Consider the following 15,146-nt stretch of genomic DNA (forward strand, 5'->3'; position numbering starts at 1 on the left):
AATTCCACATGTGGTAATTCATAGTTTTGATGCCTTCAGTGTGAATGTACAATTTTCATAGTCATAAAAATACAGAAAAATCTTTAAATGAGAAGGTGTGTCCAAACTTTTGGTCTGTACTGTATGTTGATCTTTCAACGCTGAATTTGACAGCTCAATTGTACTCACTAAGAGATTGCTCACAGTGTTTGTAAAAAGTGACCCTGCCCCCGAGGAGACGGCTCAGGGCTCCTCTCCATAGACAGGAAGACTCCGTGAGAGGAAGGGAGCCGCAGCTTGTTCTATGGACAGTATGGACATTTGCGTGGCACAAGACATCAGTCCAACTGACACCTGCTGTCAGGTGATTAGCCCCTTCTATTAGTTGTATTGCTACAAGCTATCAGATAATTTGGCATCTGTTGTCAGATAATTGGATAATTGGCCTCTGCTGTCAGATGATTTGGCCCCTGCTGTCAGGTGATTTGGCCCCTGCTGTCAGATGATTTGGCCCCTGCTGTCAGGCGATTTGGCCTCTGCTGTCAGGTGATTTGGCCTCTGCTGTCAGGTGATTTGGCCTCTGCTGTCAGATGATTTGGCCTCTGCTGTCAGGTGATTTGGCCTCTGCTGTCAGGTGATTTGGCCCCTGCTGTCAGGTGATTTGGCCCCTGCTGTCAGATGATTTGGCCCCTGCTGTCAGGTGATTTGGCCTCTGCTGTCAGATGATTTGGCCTCTGCTGTCAGGTGATTTGGCCTCTGCTGTCAGATGATTTGGCCTCTGCTGTCAGGTGATTTGGCCTCTGCTGTCAGGTGATTTGGCCCCTGCTGTCAGGTGATTTGGCCTCTGCTGTCAGATGATTGGCCTCTGCTGTCAGGTGATTTGGCCTCTGCTGTCAGATGATTTGGCCTCTTCTGTCAGATGATTGGCCCCTGCTGTCAGGTGATTTGGCCTCTGCTGTCAGGTGATTTGGCCCCTGCTGTCAGGTGATTTGGCCTCTGCTGTCAGGTGATTTGGCCCCTGCTGTCAGATGATTGGCCCCTGCTGTCAGGTGATTTGGCTTCTGCATTCAGGTGATTTGGCCTCTGCTGTCAGATGATTGGCCCCTGCTGTCAGATGATTTGGCCTCTGCTGTCAGATGATTGGCCCCTGCTGTCAGGTGATTTGGCCCCTGCTGTCAGGTGATTTGGCCTCTGCTGTCAGATGATTTGGCCTCTGCTGTCAGGTGATTTGGCCCCTGCTGTCAGGTGATTTGGCCCCTGCTGTCAGGTGATTTGGCCTCTGCTGTCAGATGATTTGGCCTCTGCTGTCAGGTGATTTGGCCTCTGCTGTCAGATGATTTGGCCTCTGCTGTCAGGTGATTTGGCTCCTGCTGTCAGGTGATTTGGCCTCTTCTGTCAGGTGTTTGGCCCCTGCTGTCAGGTGATTTGGCCTCTGCTGTCAGATGATTTGGCCTCTGGTGTCAGATGATTGGCCCCTGCTGTCAGGTGATTTGGCCCCTGCTGTCAGGTGATTTGGCCTCTGCTGTCAGGTGTTTGGCCCCTGCTGTCAGGTGATTTGGCCTCTGCTGTCAGGTGATTTGGCCTCTGCTGTCAGGTGATTTGGCCCCTGCTGTCAGGTGATTTGGCCTCTGCTGTCAGGTGATTTGGCCCCTGCTGTCAGGTGATTTGGCCCCTGCTGTCAGGTGATTTGGCCTCTACTGTCAGGTGTTTGGCCTCTGCTGTCAGATGATTTGGCCTCTTCTGTCAGATGATTGGCCCCTGCTGTCAGGTGATTTGGCCCCTGCTGTCAGGTGATTTGGCTTCTGCATTCAGGTGATTTGGCCTCTGCTGTCAGATGATTGGCCCCTGCTGTCAGGTGATTTGGCCCCTGCTGTCAGGTGATTTGGCTTCTGCATTCAGGTGATTTGGCCTCTGCTGTCAGATGATTGGCCCCTGCTGTCAGATGATTTGGCCTCTGCTGTCAGATGATTGGCCCCTGCTGTCAGGTGATTTGGCCCCTGCTGTCAGGTGATTTGGCCTCTGCTGTCAGATGATTTGGCCTCTGCTGTCAGGTGATTTGGCCCCTGCTGTCAGGTGATTTGGCCCCTGCTGTCAGGTGATTTGGCCTCTGCTGTCAGATGATTTGGCCTCTGCTGTCAGGTGATTTGGCCTCTGCTGTCAGATGATTTGGCCTCTGCTGTCAGGTGATTTGGCTCCTGCTGTCAGGTGATTTGGCCTCTTCTGTCAGGTGTTTGGCCCCTGCTGTCAGGTGATTTGGCCTCTGCTGTCAGGTGATTTGGCCCCTGCTGTCAGGTGATTTGGCCTCTGCTGTCAGGTGATTTGGCCCCTGCTGTCAGATGATTGGCCCCTGCTGTCAGATGATTTGGCCTCTGCTGTCAGATGATTGGCCCCTGCTGTCAGGTGATTTGGCCCCTGCTGTCAGGTGATTTGGCCTCTGCTGTCAGATGATTTGGCCTCTGCTGTCAGATGATTGGCCCCTGCTGTCAGGTGATTTGGCCCCAGCTGTCAGGTGATTTGGCCTCTGCTGTCAGATGATTTGGCCTCTGCTGTCAGATGATTGGCCACTGCTGTCAGGTGATTTGGCCCCTGCTGTCAGGTGATTTGGCCTCTACTGTCAGGTGTTTGGCCCCTGCTGTCAGGTGATTTGGCCTCTGCTGTCAGGTGATTTGGCCTCTGCTGTCAGGTGATTTGGCCCCTGCTGTCAGGTGATTTGGCCTCTGCTGTCAGGTGATTTGGCCCCTGCTGTCAGGTGATTTGGCCTCTGCTGTCAGATGATTGGCCTCTGCTGTCAGGTGATTTGGCCTCTGCTGTCAGATGATTTGGCCTCTTCTGTCAGATGATTGGCCCCTGCTGTCAGGTGATTTGGCCCCTGCTGTCAGGTGATTTGGCTTCTGCATTCAGGTGATTTGGCCTCTGCTGTCAGGTGATTTGGCCCCTGCTGTCAGATGATTGGCCCCTGCTGTCAGATTATTTGGCCTCTGCTGTCAGATGATTGGCCCCTGCTGTCAGGTGATTTGGCCCCTGCTGTCAGGTGATTTGGCCTCTGCTGTCAGATGATTTGGCCTCTGCTGTCAGATGATTGGCCCCTGCTGTCAGGTGATTTGGCCCCAGCTGTCAGGTGATTTGGCCTCTGCTGTCAGATGATTTGGCCTCTGCTGTCAGATGATTGGCCCCTGCTGTCAGGTGATTTGGCCCCTGCTGTCAGGTGATTTGGCCTCTGCTGTCAGGTGTTTGGCCCCTGCTGTCAGGTGATTTGGCCTCTGCTGTCAGGTGATTTGGCCTCTGCTGTCAGGTGATTTGGCCCCTGCTGTCAGGTGATTTGGCCTCTGCTGTCAGGTGATTTGGCCCCTGCTGTCAGGTGATTTGGCCTCTGCTGTCAGATGATTGGCCTCTGCTGTCAGGTGATTTGGCCTCTGCTGTCAGATGATTTGGCCTCTTCTGTCAGATGATTGGCCCCTGCTGTCAGGTGATTTGGCCCCTGCTGTCAGGTGATTTGGCTTCTGCATTCAGGTGATTTGGCCTCTGCTGTCAGATGATTGGCCCCTGCTGTCAGGTGATTTGGCCCCTGCTGTCAGGTGATTTGGCTTCTGCATTCAGGTGATTTGGCCTCTGCTGTCAGATGATTGGCCCCTGCTGTCAGATGATTTGGCCTCTGCTGTCAGATGATTGGCCCCTGCTGTCAGGTGATTTGGCCCCTGCTGTCAGGTGATTTGGCCTCTGCTGTCAGATGATTTGGCCTCTGCTGTCAGGTGATTTGGCCCCTGCTGTCAGGTGATTTGGCCCCTGCTGTCAGGTGATTTGGCCTCTGCTGTCAGATGATTTGGCCTCTGCTGTCAGGTGATTTGGCCTCTGCTGTCAGATGATTTGGCCTCTGCTGTCAGGTGATTTGGCTCCTGCTGTCAGGTGATTTGGCCTCTTCTGTCAGGTGTTTGGCCCCTGCTGTCAGGTGATTTGGCCTCTGCTGTCAGATGATTTGGCCTCTGGTGTCAGATGATTGGCCCCTGCTGTCAGGTGATTTGGCCCCTGCTGTCAGGTGATTTGGCCTCTGCTGTCAGGTGTTTGGCCCCTGCTGTCAGGTGATTTGGCCTCTGCTGTCAGGTGATTTGGCCTCTGCTGTCAGGTGATTTGGCCCCTGCTGTCAGGTGATTTGGCCTCTGCTGTCAGGTGATTTGGCCCCTGCTGTCAGGTGATTTGGCCCCTGCTGTCAGGTGATTTGGCCTCTACTGTCAGGTGTTTGGCCTCTGCTGTCAGATGATTTGGCCTCTTCTGTCAGATGATTGGCCCCTGCTGTCAGGTGATTTGGCCCCTGCTGTCAGGTGATTTGGCTTCTGCATTCAGGTGATTTGGCCTCTGCTGTCAGATGATTGGCCCCTGCTGTCAGGTGATTTGGCCCCTGCTGTCAGGTGATTTGGCTTCTGCATTCAGGTGATTTGGCCTCTGCTGTCAGATGATTGGCCCCTGCTGTCAGATGATTTGGCCTCTGCTGTCAGATGATTGGCCCCTGCTGTCAGGTGATTTGGCCCCTGCTGTCAGGTGATTTGGCCTCTGCTGTCAGATGATTTGGCCTCTGCTGTCAGGTGATTTGGCCCCTGCTGTCAGGTGATTTGGCCTCTGCTGTCAGGTGATTTGGCCCCTGCTGTCAGGTGATTTGGCCTCTGCTGTCAGGTGATTTGGCCTCTGCTGTCAGGTGATTTGGCCTCTGCTGTCAGGTGATTTGGCCCCTGCTGTCAGGTGATTTGGCCTCTGCTGTCAGGTGATTTGGCCCCTGCTGTCAGGTGATTTGGCCTCTGCTGTCAGATGATTGGCCTCTGCTGTCAGGTGATTTGGCCTCTGCTGTCAGATGATTTGGCCTCTTCTGTCAGATGATTGGCCCCTGCTGTCAGGTGATTTGGCCCCTGCTGTCAGGTGATTTGGCTTCTGCATTCAGGTGATTTGGCCTCTGCTGTCAGATGATTGGCCCCTGCTGTCAGGTGATTTGGCCCCTGCTGTCAGGTGATTTGGCTTCTGCATTCAGGTGATTTGGCCTCTGCTGTCAGATGATTGGCCCCTGCTGTCAGATGATTTGGCCTCTGCTGTCAGATGATTGGCCCCTGCTGTCAGGTGATTTGGCCCCTGCTGTCAGGTGATTTGGCCTCTGCTGTCAGATGATTTGGCCTCTGCTGTCAGGTGATTTGGCCCCTGCTGTCAGGTGATTTGGCCCCTGCTGTCAGGTGATTTGGCCTCTGCTGTCAGATGATTTGGCCTCTGCTGTCAGGTGATTTGGCCTCTGCTGTCAGATGATTTGGCCTCTGCTGTCAGGTGATTTGGCTCCTGCTGTCAGGTGATTTGGCCTCTTCTGTCAGGTGTTTGGCCCCTGCTGTCAGGTGATTTGGCCTCTGCTGTCAGGTGATTTGGCCCCTGCTGTCAGGTGATTTGGCCTCTGCTGTCAGGTGATTTGGCCCCTGCTGTCAGATGATTGGCCCCTGCTGTCAGATGATTTGGCCTCTGCTGTCAGATGATTGGCCCCTGCTGTCAGGTGATTTGGCCCCTGCTGTCAGGTGATTTGGCCTCTGCTGTCAGATGATTTGGCCTCTGCTGTCAGATGATTGGCCCCTGCTGTCAGGTGATTTGGCCCCAGCTGTCAGGTGATTTGGCCTCTGCTGTCAGATGATTTGGCCTCTGCTGTCAGATGATTGGCCACTGCTGTCAGGTGATTTGGCCCCTGCTGTCAGGTGATTTGGCCTCTACTGTCAGGTGTTTGGCCCCTGCTGTCAGGTGATTTGGCCTCTGCTGTCAGGTGATTTGGCCTCTGCTGTCAGGTGATTTGGCCCCTGCTGTCAGGTGATTTGGCCTCTGCTGTCAGGTGATTTGGCCCCTGCTGTCAGGTGATTTGGCCTCTGCTGTCAGATGATTGGCCTCTGCTGTCAGGTGATTTGGCCTCTGCTGTCAGATGATTTGGCCTCTTCTGTCAGATGATTGGCCCCTGCTGTCAGGTGATTTGGCCCCTGCTGTCAGGTGATTTGGCTTCTGCATTCAGGTGATTTGGCCTCTGCTGTCAGATGATTGGCCCCTGCTGTCAGGTGATTTGGCCCCTGCTGTCAGGTGATTTGGCTTCTGCATTCAGGTGATTTGGCCTCTGCTGTCAGATGATTTGGCCTCTGCTGTCAGATGATTGGCCCCTGCTGTCAGGTGATTTGGCCCCTGCTGTCAGGTGATTTGGCCTCTGCTGTCAGATGATTTGGCCTCTGCTGTCAGATGATTGGCCCCTGCTGTCAGGTGATTTGGCCCCTGCTGTCAGGTGATTTGGCTTCTGCATTCAGGTGATTTGGCCCCTGCTGTCAGGTGATTTGGCCTCTGCTGTCAGGTGTTTGGCCTCTGCTGTCAGATGATTGGCCCCTGCTGTCAGGTGATTTGGCCCCTGCTGTCAGGTGATTTGGCTTCTGCATTCAGGTGATTTGGCCCCTGCTGTCAGGTGATTTGGCCTCTGCTGTCAGGTGATTTGGCCTCTGCTGTCAGGTGATTTGGCCTCTGCTGTCAGGTGTTTGGCCTCTGCTGTCAGATGATTGGCCCCTGCTGTCAGGTGTTTGGCCCCTGCTGTCAGGTGATTTGGCCCCTGCTGTCAGGTGATTTGGCCCCTGCTGTCAGGTGATTTGGCTTCTGCATTCAGGTGATTTGGCCTCTGCTGTCAGATGATTTGGCCTCTGCTGTCAGATGATTGGCCCCTGCTGTCAGGTGATTTGGCCCCTGCTGTCAGATGATTTGGCCTCTGCTGTCAGGTGTTTGGCCTCTGCTGTCAGATGATTGGCCCCTGCTGTCAGGTGTTTGGCCCCTGCTGTCAGGTGATTTGGCCCCTGCTGTCAGATGATTGGCCCCTGCTGTCAGGTGATTTGGCCCCTGCTGTCAGGTGATTTGGCTTCTGCATTCAGGTGATTTGGCCTCTGCTGTCAGATGATTTGGCCTCTGCTGTCAGATGATTGGCCCCTGCTGTCAGGTGATTTGGCCCCTGCTGTCAGATGATTGGCCCCTGCTGTCAGGTGATTTGGCCCCTGCTGTCAGGTGATTTGGCTTCTGCATTCAGGTGATTTGGCCTCTGCTGTCAGATGATTTGGCCTCTGCTGTCAGATGATTGGCCCCTGCTGTCAGGTGATTTGGCCCCTGCTGTCAGGTGATTTGGCCTCTGCTGTCAGATGATTTGGCCTCTGCTGTCAGATGATTGGCCCCTGCTGTCAGGTGATTTGGCCCCTGCTGTCAGGTGATTTGGCTTCTGCATTCAGGTGATTTGGCCCCTGCTGTCAGGTGATTTGGCCTCTGCTGTCAGGTGTTTGGCCTCTGCTGTCAGATGATTGGCCCCTGCTGTCAGGTGATTTGGCCCCTGCTGTCAGGTGATTTGGCTTCTGCATTCAGGTGATTTGGCCCCTGCTGTCAGGTGATTTGGCCTCTGCTGTCAGGTGATTTGGCCCCTGCTGTCAGGTGATTTGGCCCCTGCTGTCAGGTGATTTGGCTTCTGCATTCAGGTGATTTGGCCTCTGCTGTCAGGTGATTTGGCCTCTGCTGTCAGGTGTTTGGCCTCTGCTGTCAGATGATTGGCCCCTGCTGTCAGGTGTTTGGCCCCTGCTGTCAGGTGATTTGGCCCCTGCTGTCAGATGATTGGCCCCTGCTGTCAGGTGATTTGGCCCCTGCTGTCAGGTGATTTGGCCTCTGCTGTCAGGTGATTTGGCCTCTGCTGTCAGGTGATTTGGCCTCTGCTGTCAGGTGATTTGGCCCCTGCTGTCAGGTGATTTGGCCTCTGCTGTCAGGTGTTTGGCCCCTGCTGTCAGGTGATTTGGCCTCTGCTGTCAGGTGATTTGGCCTCTGCTGTCAGGTGATTTGGCCCCTGCTGTCTCCAGCTAACATGGTGCCCCCTTAGCTGGAGACATTCTCAGGATAAGTCACGTTACCCGGATCAGCTCTTAAACAAAAAATAACGACATCCAATATTCTTCTAAATGTAAATCAATCCAAAGCCGTGAAATTAAGAAAAACACGTGGGCTAATTGTATTTGCAGATTTTCTTAATGTGGTTCTCAGAGTAGATGGCGGTGTACCGGAGCGTCGGCTGCTGCGACAAATCGGGAACATTGCCCTAATAAATCCGGCAGCTGCTATCGGGAATTACATGTTGAGGCCGGAATGGGATTTAATCAATAGGAACTCAAAAAGCTTTTTTTCCTTTTCCCTGAGAGATTTCATCCGCTTTTAACAAGACATTTCTAGCCGATTTCTGTGAAGACACCGCACCGCCCCGGAGAGAACATATCCCCCCCGGAGTGAGCGGCCATTGTATCGCGGCGCTCGAGGGTTTGCGATGTGATACGTTTCATGCCGCTGTTTTCCTGTTACAGGAAATTAGTAGAAATGTCATTTTCCGTAATATTCGCACGGTTCCTGGAAACTCACATGTGCTATTAGGGGGTCATATGTAGTCATGGCTGAAAGTGTTGGCACCCTTGAAATTGCTCCAGAACATGAAGTATTTCTCCCAGTAATTATTGCAATTACACATGATTTGTTATACACCTGTTTATTTCCTTTGTGGGTATTGGAACAACACAAAAAAAATTAGAAAAAAGGCAAATTGCACATAATTTCACACAAAACCCAAAAATGGGCAACAAACTGTTGGTACTCTCAGCTTAATATTTGTTTCCACGCCCTTTAAAATAAATGACTGCAATCAGTCGCTTCCTATAACCATCAGCTTCTTACTCCTCTCAGCTGGGATTTGGACTCTTCTTACAATCTGCTCCAGGTCTCTCATAAGTGAAGACGTCTTCTCCCAACAGCAATTGTAAGATCTCTCCACAGGTGATCAATGGGATTTAGATCCGGACTCATTGCTGCCAAGTCAGAACTCTCCAGCGCCTTGTTTCAATCCATTTCTGGGGGCTTCTTGAAGTATGTATGGGGTCATTGTCCTGCTGGAAGACCCATGACCTAGGACACAAACCCAGCTTTCTGACACTGGGCACTACATTGCCACCCAAAATCCTTTTGATAATGTTCAGACTTCATGATGCCTTGCCCACAGTAAGGTACCCAGCGCGAGAGGCAGCAAAACAACCCAAAACATCTTTGAACCTCCACCATATTAGACTGTAGGTACTGTGTTATTTTCTTTGTAGGCCTCATTCCATATTCAGTAAACATTAGAATGATGTGCCTTACTAACAATCTCTATCTTGGTCTCATCTGTCCACAAGACACTTTCCCAGAAGAATTTTGCCTTACACACTGACATTTTGGTAGACTGCAGTCTAGCTTTTTTATGTCTCTGTGTCAGCAGATGGATCCTCCTGGGTCTCCTGCCATAGCATTTCATTTCATTCAAATGTCAGGGGATAGTTTGCGCTGACACTGATGCACCCTGACCCTGCAGGACAGCTTGAATTTCTTTGGAACTTGATTGGGGCTGCTTATCCACCATCCGGACTATCCTGCATTGCAAGCTTTCATAGTTTTTTCTCTGCCATCCACGTACAGGGAGATTAGCTACAGGGCCATGGGCTGTAAACTTTTTGATTATGTTGCGCACCGTGGAAAAAGAAACAACAAGATCTCTGGAGATGGACTTATAACCGTGAGATTGTTGATATTTTTCAAAAATGTTGGTTTTCAAGTCCTCAGACAGTTCTCTTCTCCTCTTTCTGTTCTCCATGCTTAGTGTGGCACACACAGACACACAATGCAAAGATTTAGTCAACTTCTCCCCTTTTTATCTGGTTTCAGGTGTGATTTTCATATTGCCCTCACCTGTTACTTGGCACAGGTGAGTTTGAACGAGCATCACATGCTTGAAACAAAGTTGTTTCCCCACATTTTCGGAAAGGTGCCAACAATTTTGTCCGGCCCATTTTTGGGGTTTAATATTTTCTGGGAGAAATACTCAATTTTCTGGAGCAATCTCAAAGGTACCAACGCTTTAGGCAATGACTGTGTTCCAGATTCTCACTCTCTAAGGTATTTTATCCCTTTCCCTTTGCAAAAATGCAAGTTTAATTTTGGTGCTTTAGTTTTTTTCTTCTCTTCTTCCAAGTGCCATAAGTTTCTTTTTTTTACAGATCAGCTCATTTACGGCTCATAACCGCAGTTGTTTTTTTGTTTTTTTTATATATTTTACTGCCCTCGTTTATTAACACTGAATATTTTTTGTTGCCCGTAGCAACCAAACAGAGCTCAGCTCTCATTTTTTCTGCTGCTCCGATAAAATGAAAGCTGCGATGTGATTGGTTGCTATGGGTGACGATAGACGACAAGGCCTAGATTTCCTGCTGACGCAACGCGCGCCGGCACAGAGCCGCAATTAATCCGTGTCATGAGAAGCCGACTCTCTGCAGTTATAAATGGAAACTTCTTAAGATGAATGAAGAGATAATGGAGTAAATCGAGTCTTATCCGCTGTTATTCTTATCTGTGACAAGTATTCATTAAGTCATTCAGTACAGAGGACTGGAGGCAGCGCCGGCACCGCCGGACCGTGCTGAGTCATTTACAGGGGTCTACGAGACTATGAATGGTGGGAGAAACCTCACAGAAAACCCCACAATATTGAAAATGATCAATGGCACTGGGGTCTTTCAGAGACGCCATTAGCAGTGTCTCTATGTTTGGGTCATTCGTGGGTCCCCGGGCCGGACTTAGATGATAGAACTTTCTATTGGCGCTCCACCCCCCTTACCGCATATAAATAACCATATTAAACAACTGACCCGGATTTCCCAGGATATCTGGGCAGAAAGGGGGCTGGTTCATGTAAACCTTGCCCAAAAGTGGGTGGTGCATGGCCGACCGGGGTCATTACCAGGAGCAGCAGGGCTTAAAGGGGTATTCCCATCTTCAATATCCTATCCCAATATATAATAGGTGTACTAATAATAATATTAGCAAATACCTCCAATTAGAAATGTGGTATAGTTCTTCTGATTCGCTATTTTGTTTACCACATGAACAGAGCATTGCAGTAGCTTAGGTATCCATGGTTACAACCACTAACAACTAACTGTCACTATGTGAATGGTCGTAACCATGGATACCTGAGCTACTACAATGCCCTGTGCATGGGGTAAGCGACAAAGCGAATCAGAAGAACTATACTACATTTCTAATTGGAGGTATTTGCTAATATTATTATTATTATTATTATTACTACACCTACTACATATTGGGATAGGATCTTGGAGATGGAAATACCCCTTTTAAGCATCCACAGATATCTTGGCATTTGTGTCATACGATGCCCAATTGTAGGTAACTAATACAGTGATGCCCACATAACAGCACCATATATTGACCACATAACATTTCTATACAATGCTGACACCACACACTGCAAAAATAAAGGGCCCGTGCCGTTTGTGTATCAGCTGCGGAAACGGTGGATGTCAGCGGCCTCCCCCCGGACAGAAGATCATGGGAGTCGAGTGACAGGTGTAGGAGATCCCAGTGTATGAAAATCTTATGACATGGGCTGTCCTGATGGGTGTCATCCTGGTAGGGAGTGTTGTCCCATGGGACTTATACTGATGGTTGGGAGTTGTTGTCCTGATGCATAGTGGTCAACATACCTACAAAATGGGCCACAATGGGTTTGGGTGTATGAAAAGTTTGCATTAATGGCATTTCTGGCAGTTATGGGGGCACTCTGGGTGTAAGGGTAGAGTCAGACGGCCATATAACTTGGATGGGGATCGCAATGCAATGCTTGGACTAGCCGTCGGCTCTCTCGACCTGAGCGTGAGAGCTGAATAGAATTACATGCTGTCACACTCAGGTGGGGAGAGCCAACAGCCAGTCCGAGCATTGCGTTGCAATCCCCATCCGAGTTATACGGCCGTCTGACTCTTCCCTAAGGCTTACAAATGCTGTACAATGTTGGTTTTAAAGGGGATGTTCACTTTTTGGAACATTTTTTTATGTAATGGATATATTGGGGCTAAAAAAATCATTTTTGTGATTGAGAATCATTAAAAATTTTGCACCGTTTTGCTTTTACAAGCTCTTTGTTTCTTGCACATTCAGCATTGATGTGGTCTGAAGTCAACTAAGAGGAGCTCAGAAAAAGAAGGATAAAAGAGTCACTAACTCTTCTGTAAGAAAGAGCTCACTGACAGTTTCTCAGATAACCCATCCCATAGTCAGAAATGCAACGCAGAGGCTGACGGGAAAAAAAATGGTGCAAAATTTTTGATGAAACCCAATTGCAAACATGATTTTTTTTAGTCCCCAATACATACATTAAAGTAAAAAAAAAAACAAAAGTGGACAAACCCTTTAAATGCTAAAGACACTCCTGATGACCAGCTAGTGAAGCGTAGACGTACCTAGTCCTCCTGCCACCACCACTCGGCCCCCTAGGTACCCCGTCACAAAGTCCGCTCTCTTCTCCCTCATCCGCGTGGACCGGCAGGGTTTGCTCCAGATTCCTGTAAAACAGACATTTCATTAGTTCCTCGGCGTCTGTTGTGGCGGTGTGACGGAGCACAGGGTGTACTTATTTTCTCTGTAGTTTTCCATTTGCTTTCTTGAAAAAAAATACTTTGTCGGTGCTCAATGGGAGGCCATAAACAGGGGGGCTGCGGAGCGTGATTACATGCCGGGAATATCACAGCGAGGAGGGTGACAAGCAAATGACGAAGCCTTCGGCTCCGCTGTCACGTCTGCTGACGGTCTCTGTTCTCTGCCAGATGCAGACTTCTCCGTGTTACCTGTCATCCGCTCACGATAGGATGAAGGGCTGTAATGGCCGCCTTTGTGCGCAGGTAAAAATCAACACTTATTTACTTCTGGAGGAGACGGGGGCGACTTCTACATCACATTCTGCTTTGTTATATATAGAGACACGTTTTATTTAAAGGGAACAGCCAAAGAAAAAGTGAAGGCAAAGCCGACTACTACACCTCCCTGTGCAGACAGAAGCATGGATGATGGGTGTATTCCCACAGCGGGAGCTTACGGGGGGGGGGGGCACATCCCGCTGTGGAGGTATGCGTCATTACATGCCCCCAACCTAGGCTACAGACATGATCTGAACATATCCTAAATGATGTAGGTGCAGATAGTACTGCTTCCCTGTTTTACTCTGATGTAGGTACAGATAGTTCCGCCTCACTTTCTGCCTTTGTAAATTATGTAGGCACAGATAGTACTACTTCCAAGTCTCTCTTTGTAAATTATAAAGATATAGATAGCACTACCTTCAAGTCTCTCTCTCTCTGTGAATGATGTAGGCACAGATAGTTCTGCCTCCAAGTCTCTCTTTTTAAATTATGTAGATACAGATAGTACTACCTCCAAGTCTCTCTTCGTAAATGATAAAGATATAGATAGTACTACGTCCAAGTCTCTCTCTGTGAATGATGTAGGTACAGAGAGTACTACCTCCAAGTCTCTCTTTGTAAATGATGTAGGTACAGATAGTACTACCTCCAAGTCTCTCTTTGTAAATGATAAAGATATAGATAGCACTACCTCCAAGTCTCTCTCTGTGAATGATGTAGGTACAGTTAGTACTACCTCCAAGTCTCTCTTTGTAACTGATAAAGATATAGATAGTACTACCTCCAAGTCTCTCTCTCTGTAAATGATGTAGGTGCAGATAGTACTGTCTCACTTTCTCTCTTTGTAAATTATGTAGGCACAGATAGTACTACCTCCAAGTCTCTCTTTGTAAATGATAGACACATATATAGTACTGTCTTCCTGTCTCGTTCTGTAAATGACGTAGGTGTAGATAGTACTGCCTCTCCATATATACCATGTAAAACATTTAGGTACAGATATTACTGTCTCCCTGTCTCACCCAGTAACTTATGTAGGCACAGATAGTACTTTCCACCTGTCCTAGTAAATTAGACAAGTACTGCTTTCCTGCCTCTTCTCTCTCTGTAACTGAGGAAGGTATAGATAGTAACTGAAGAAGGTATAGAATAGATAGTACTGCTTCCCTGTCTCTCCCCATAAATAATGAAGGTATAAATGGCACTGCTTACTCCTTTCGTGGTAAATGATATAGGTACAGATAGTACTGCCTCTCTGTCCTGTAAATTATGTAGATAAAGATAGCACTATCTCCATGTCTCTCTCTGTAAAGGATGCATGCACAGATAGTACTGCTTCTCTGTCAATTATGTAGATACAGATAAAACTGTCACCCCACTTCTACTTGTAAATGGTATAAGCTCAGACTGTATAACTGCAAATAATATAGATGCAAACAGTACTGCCTCCCTGTCTCTCTTGGTAAATTGTGTAGTTATAAATAGTATTAGTACTGCTTCCTGTTTCTCTCTGTAAATGGTGTAGGTACAGATAGTACTGCATCCATTTCTCTCTTTGTAAATAATGTAGATACTAAAAGTGCTACTCTCCCTCTTAGTAAATATTGTGGATACAGATAGTACTGCCTTCTTGTCTTCACCAGTAAATAATTTAGATGAAGACAGTGCTGCCTTCCATCTCTCCCAGTAAAATATGTAGGCACAGATAGTACTGCCTCCATGTCTCTCCCAGTAAATTATGTAGGCACAGACAGTACTGTCTTCATGTCTCTCCCAGTAAATTATATAGGCACAGACAGTACTGCCTCCATGTCTCTCCCTGTAAATTACGTGGGCACAGACAATACTGCCTCCATGTCTCTCCCAGTAAATTATGTAGGCACAGACAGTACTGTCTTCATGTCTCTCCCAGTAAATTATATAGGCACAGACAGTACTGCCTCCCTGTCTCTACCAGTAAATTATGCAGGCACAGACAGTACTACCTCCATGTCTCTCCCAGTAAATTGTGTAGGCACAGATAGTGCTGCCTCCATGTCTCTCCCAGTAAATTATGTAGGCACAGACAGTACTGCCTCAGTGTCTCTCCCAGGAAATTATGTAGGCACAGACAGTACTGCCTCCATGTCTCTCCCAGTAAATTATGTAGGCACAGACAGAACCGCCTCCATGTCTCTCCCAGTAAATTATGTAGGCACAGATAGTACTGTAACCTGTCTCTCCTAGCAAATAATAGTTTCACATAGGATTTTAGCAAGGAGGCAGTACTATGGACTTTTTCAGATAGGTGTGAATGAGTCTGTCGGGTTTGCCACTAAGTTTGCATATAAGATATGGACTACATGTGTTACATCAGAGCCATGAATGTCTGCACAC

At 48.8% G+C, this 15,146-nt stretch overlaps 1 protein-coding gene across 1 annotated transcript in view; it reads right to left on the bottom strand.

The window, feature by feature from the left end:
* Positions 1-15,146, bottom strand: part of KLHDC8B (kelch domain containing 8B) — a 156,569-nt gene that overhangs the window by 6,662 nt on the left and 134,761 nt on the right. Inside the window, exon 5 of the mRNA XM_073644838.1 lies at positions 12,315-12,416. Coding sequence (XP_073500939.1) covers positions 12,315-12,416 — 102 coding nt within the window. The remainder of the gene's footprint in view (positions 1-12,314; positions 12,417-15,146) is intronic.

This window comes from Phyllobates terribilis, unplaced genomic scaffold, assembly GCF_046119375.1.
Source record: "Phyllobates terribilis strain yellow unplaced genomic scaffold, ASM4611937v1 Scaffold_8__6_contigs__length_399053987, whole genome shotgun sequence".
Taxonomy (NCBI): Eukaryota; Metazoa; Chordata; class Amphibia; order Anura; family Dendrobatidae; genus Phyllobates; species Phyllobates terribilis.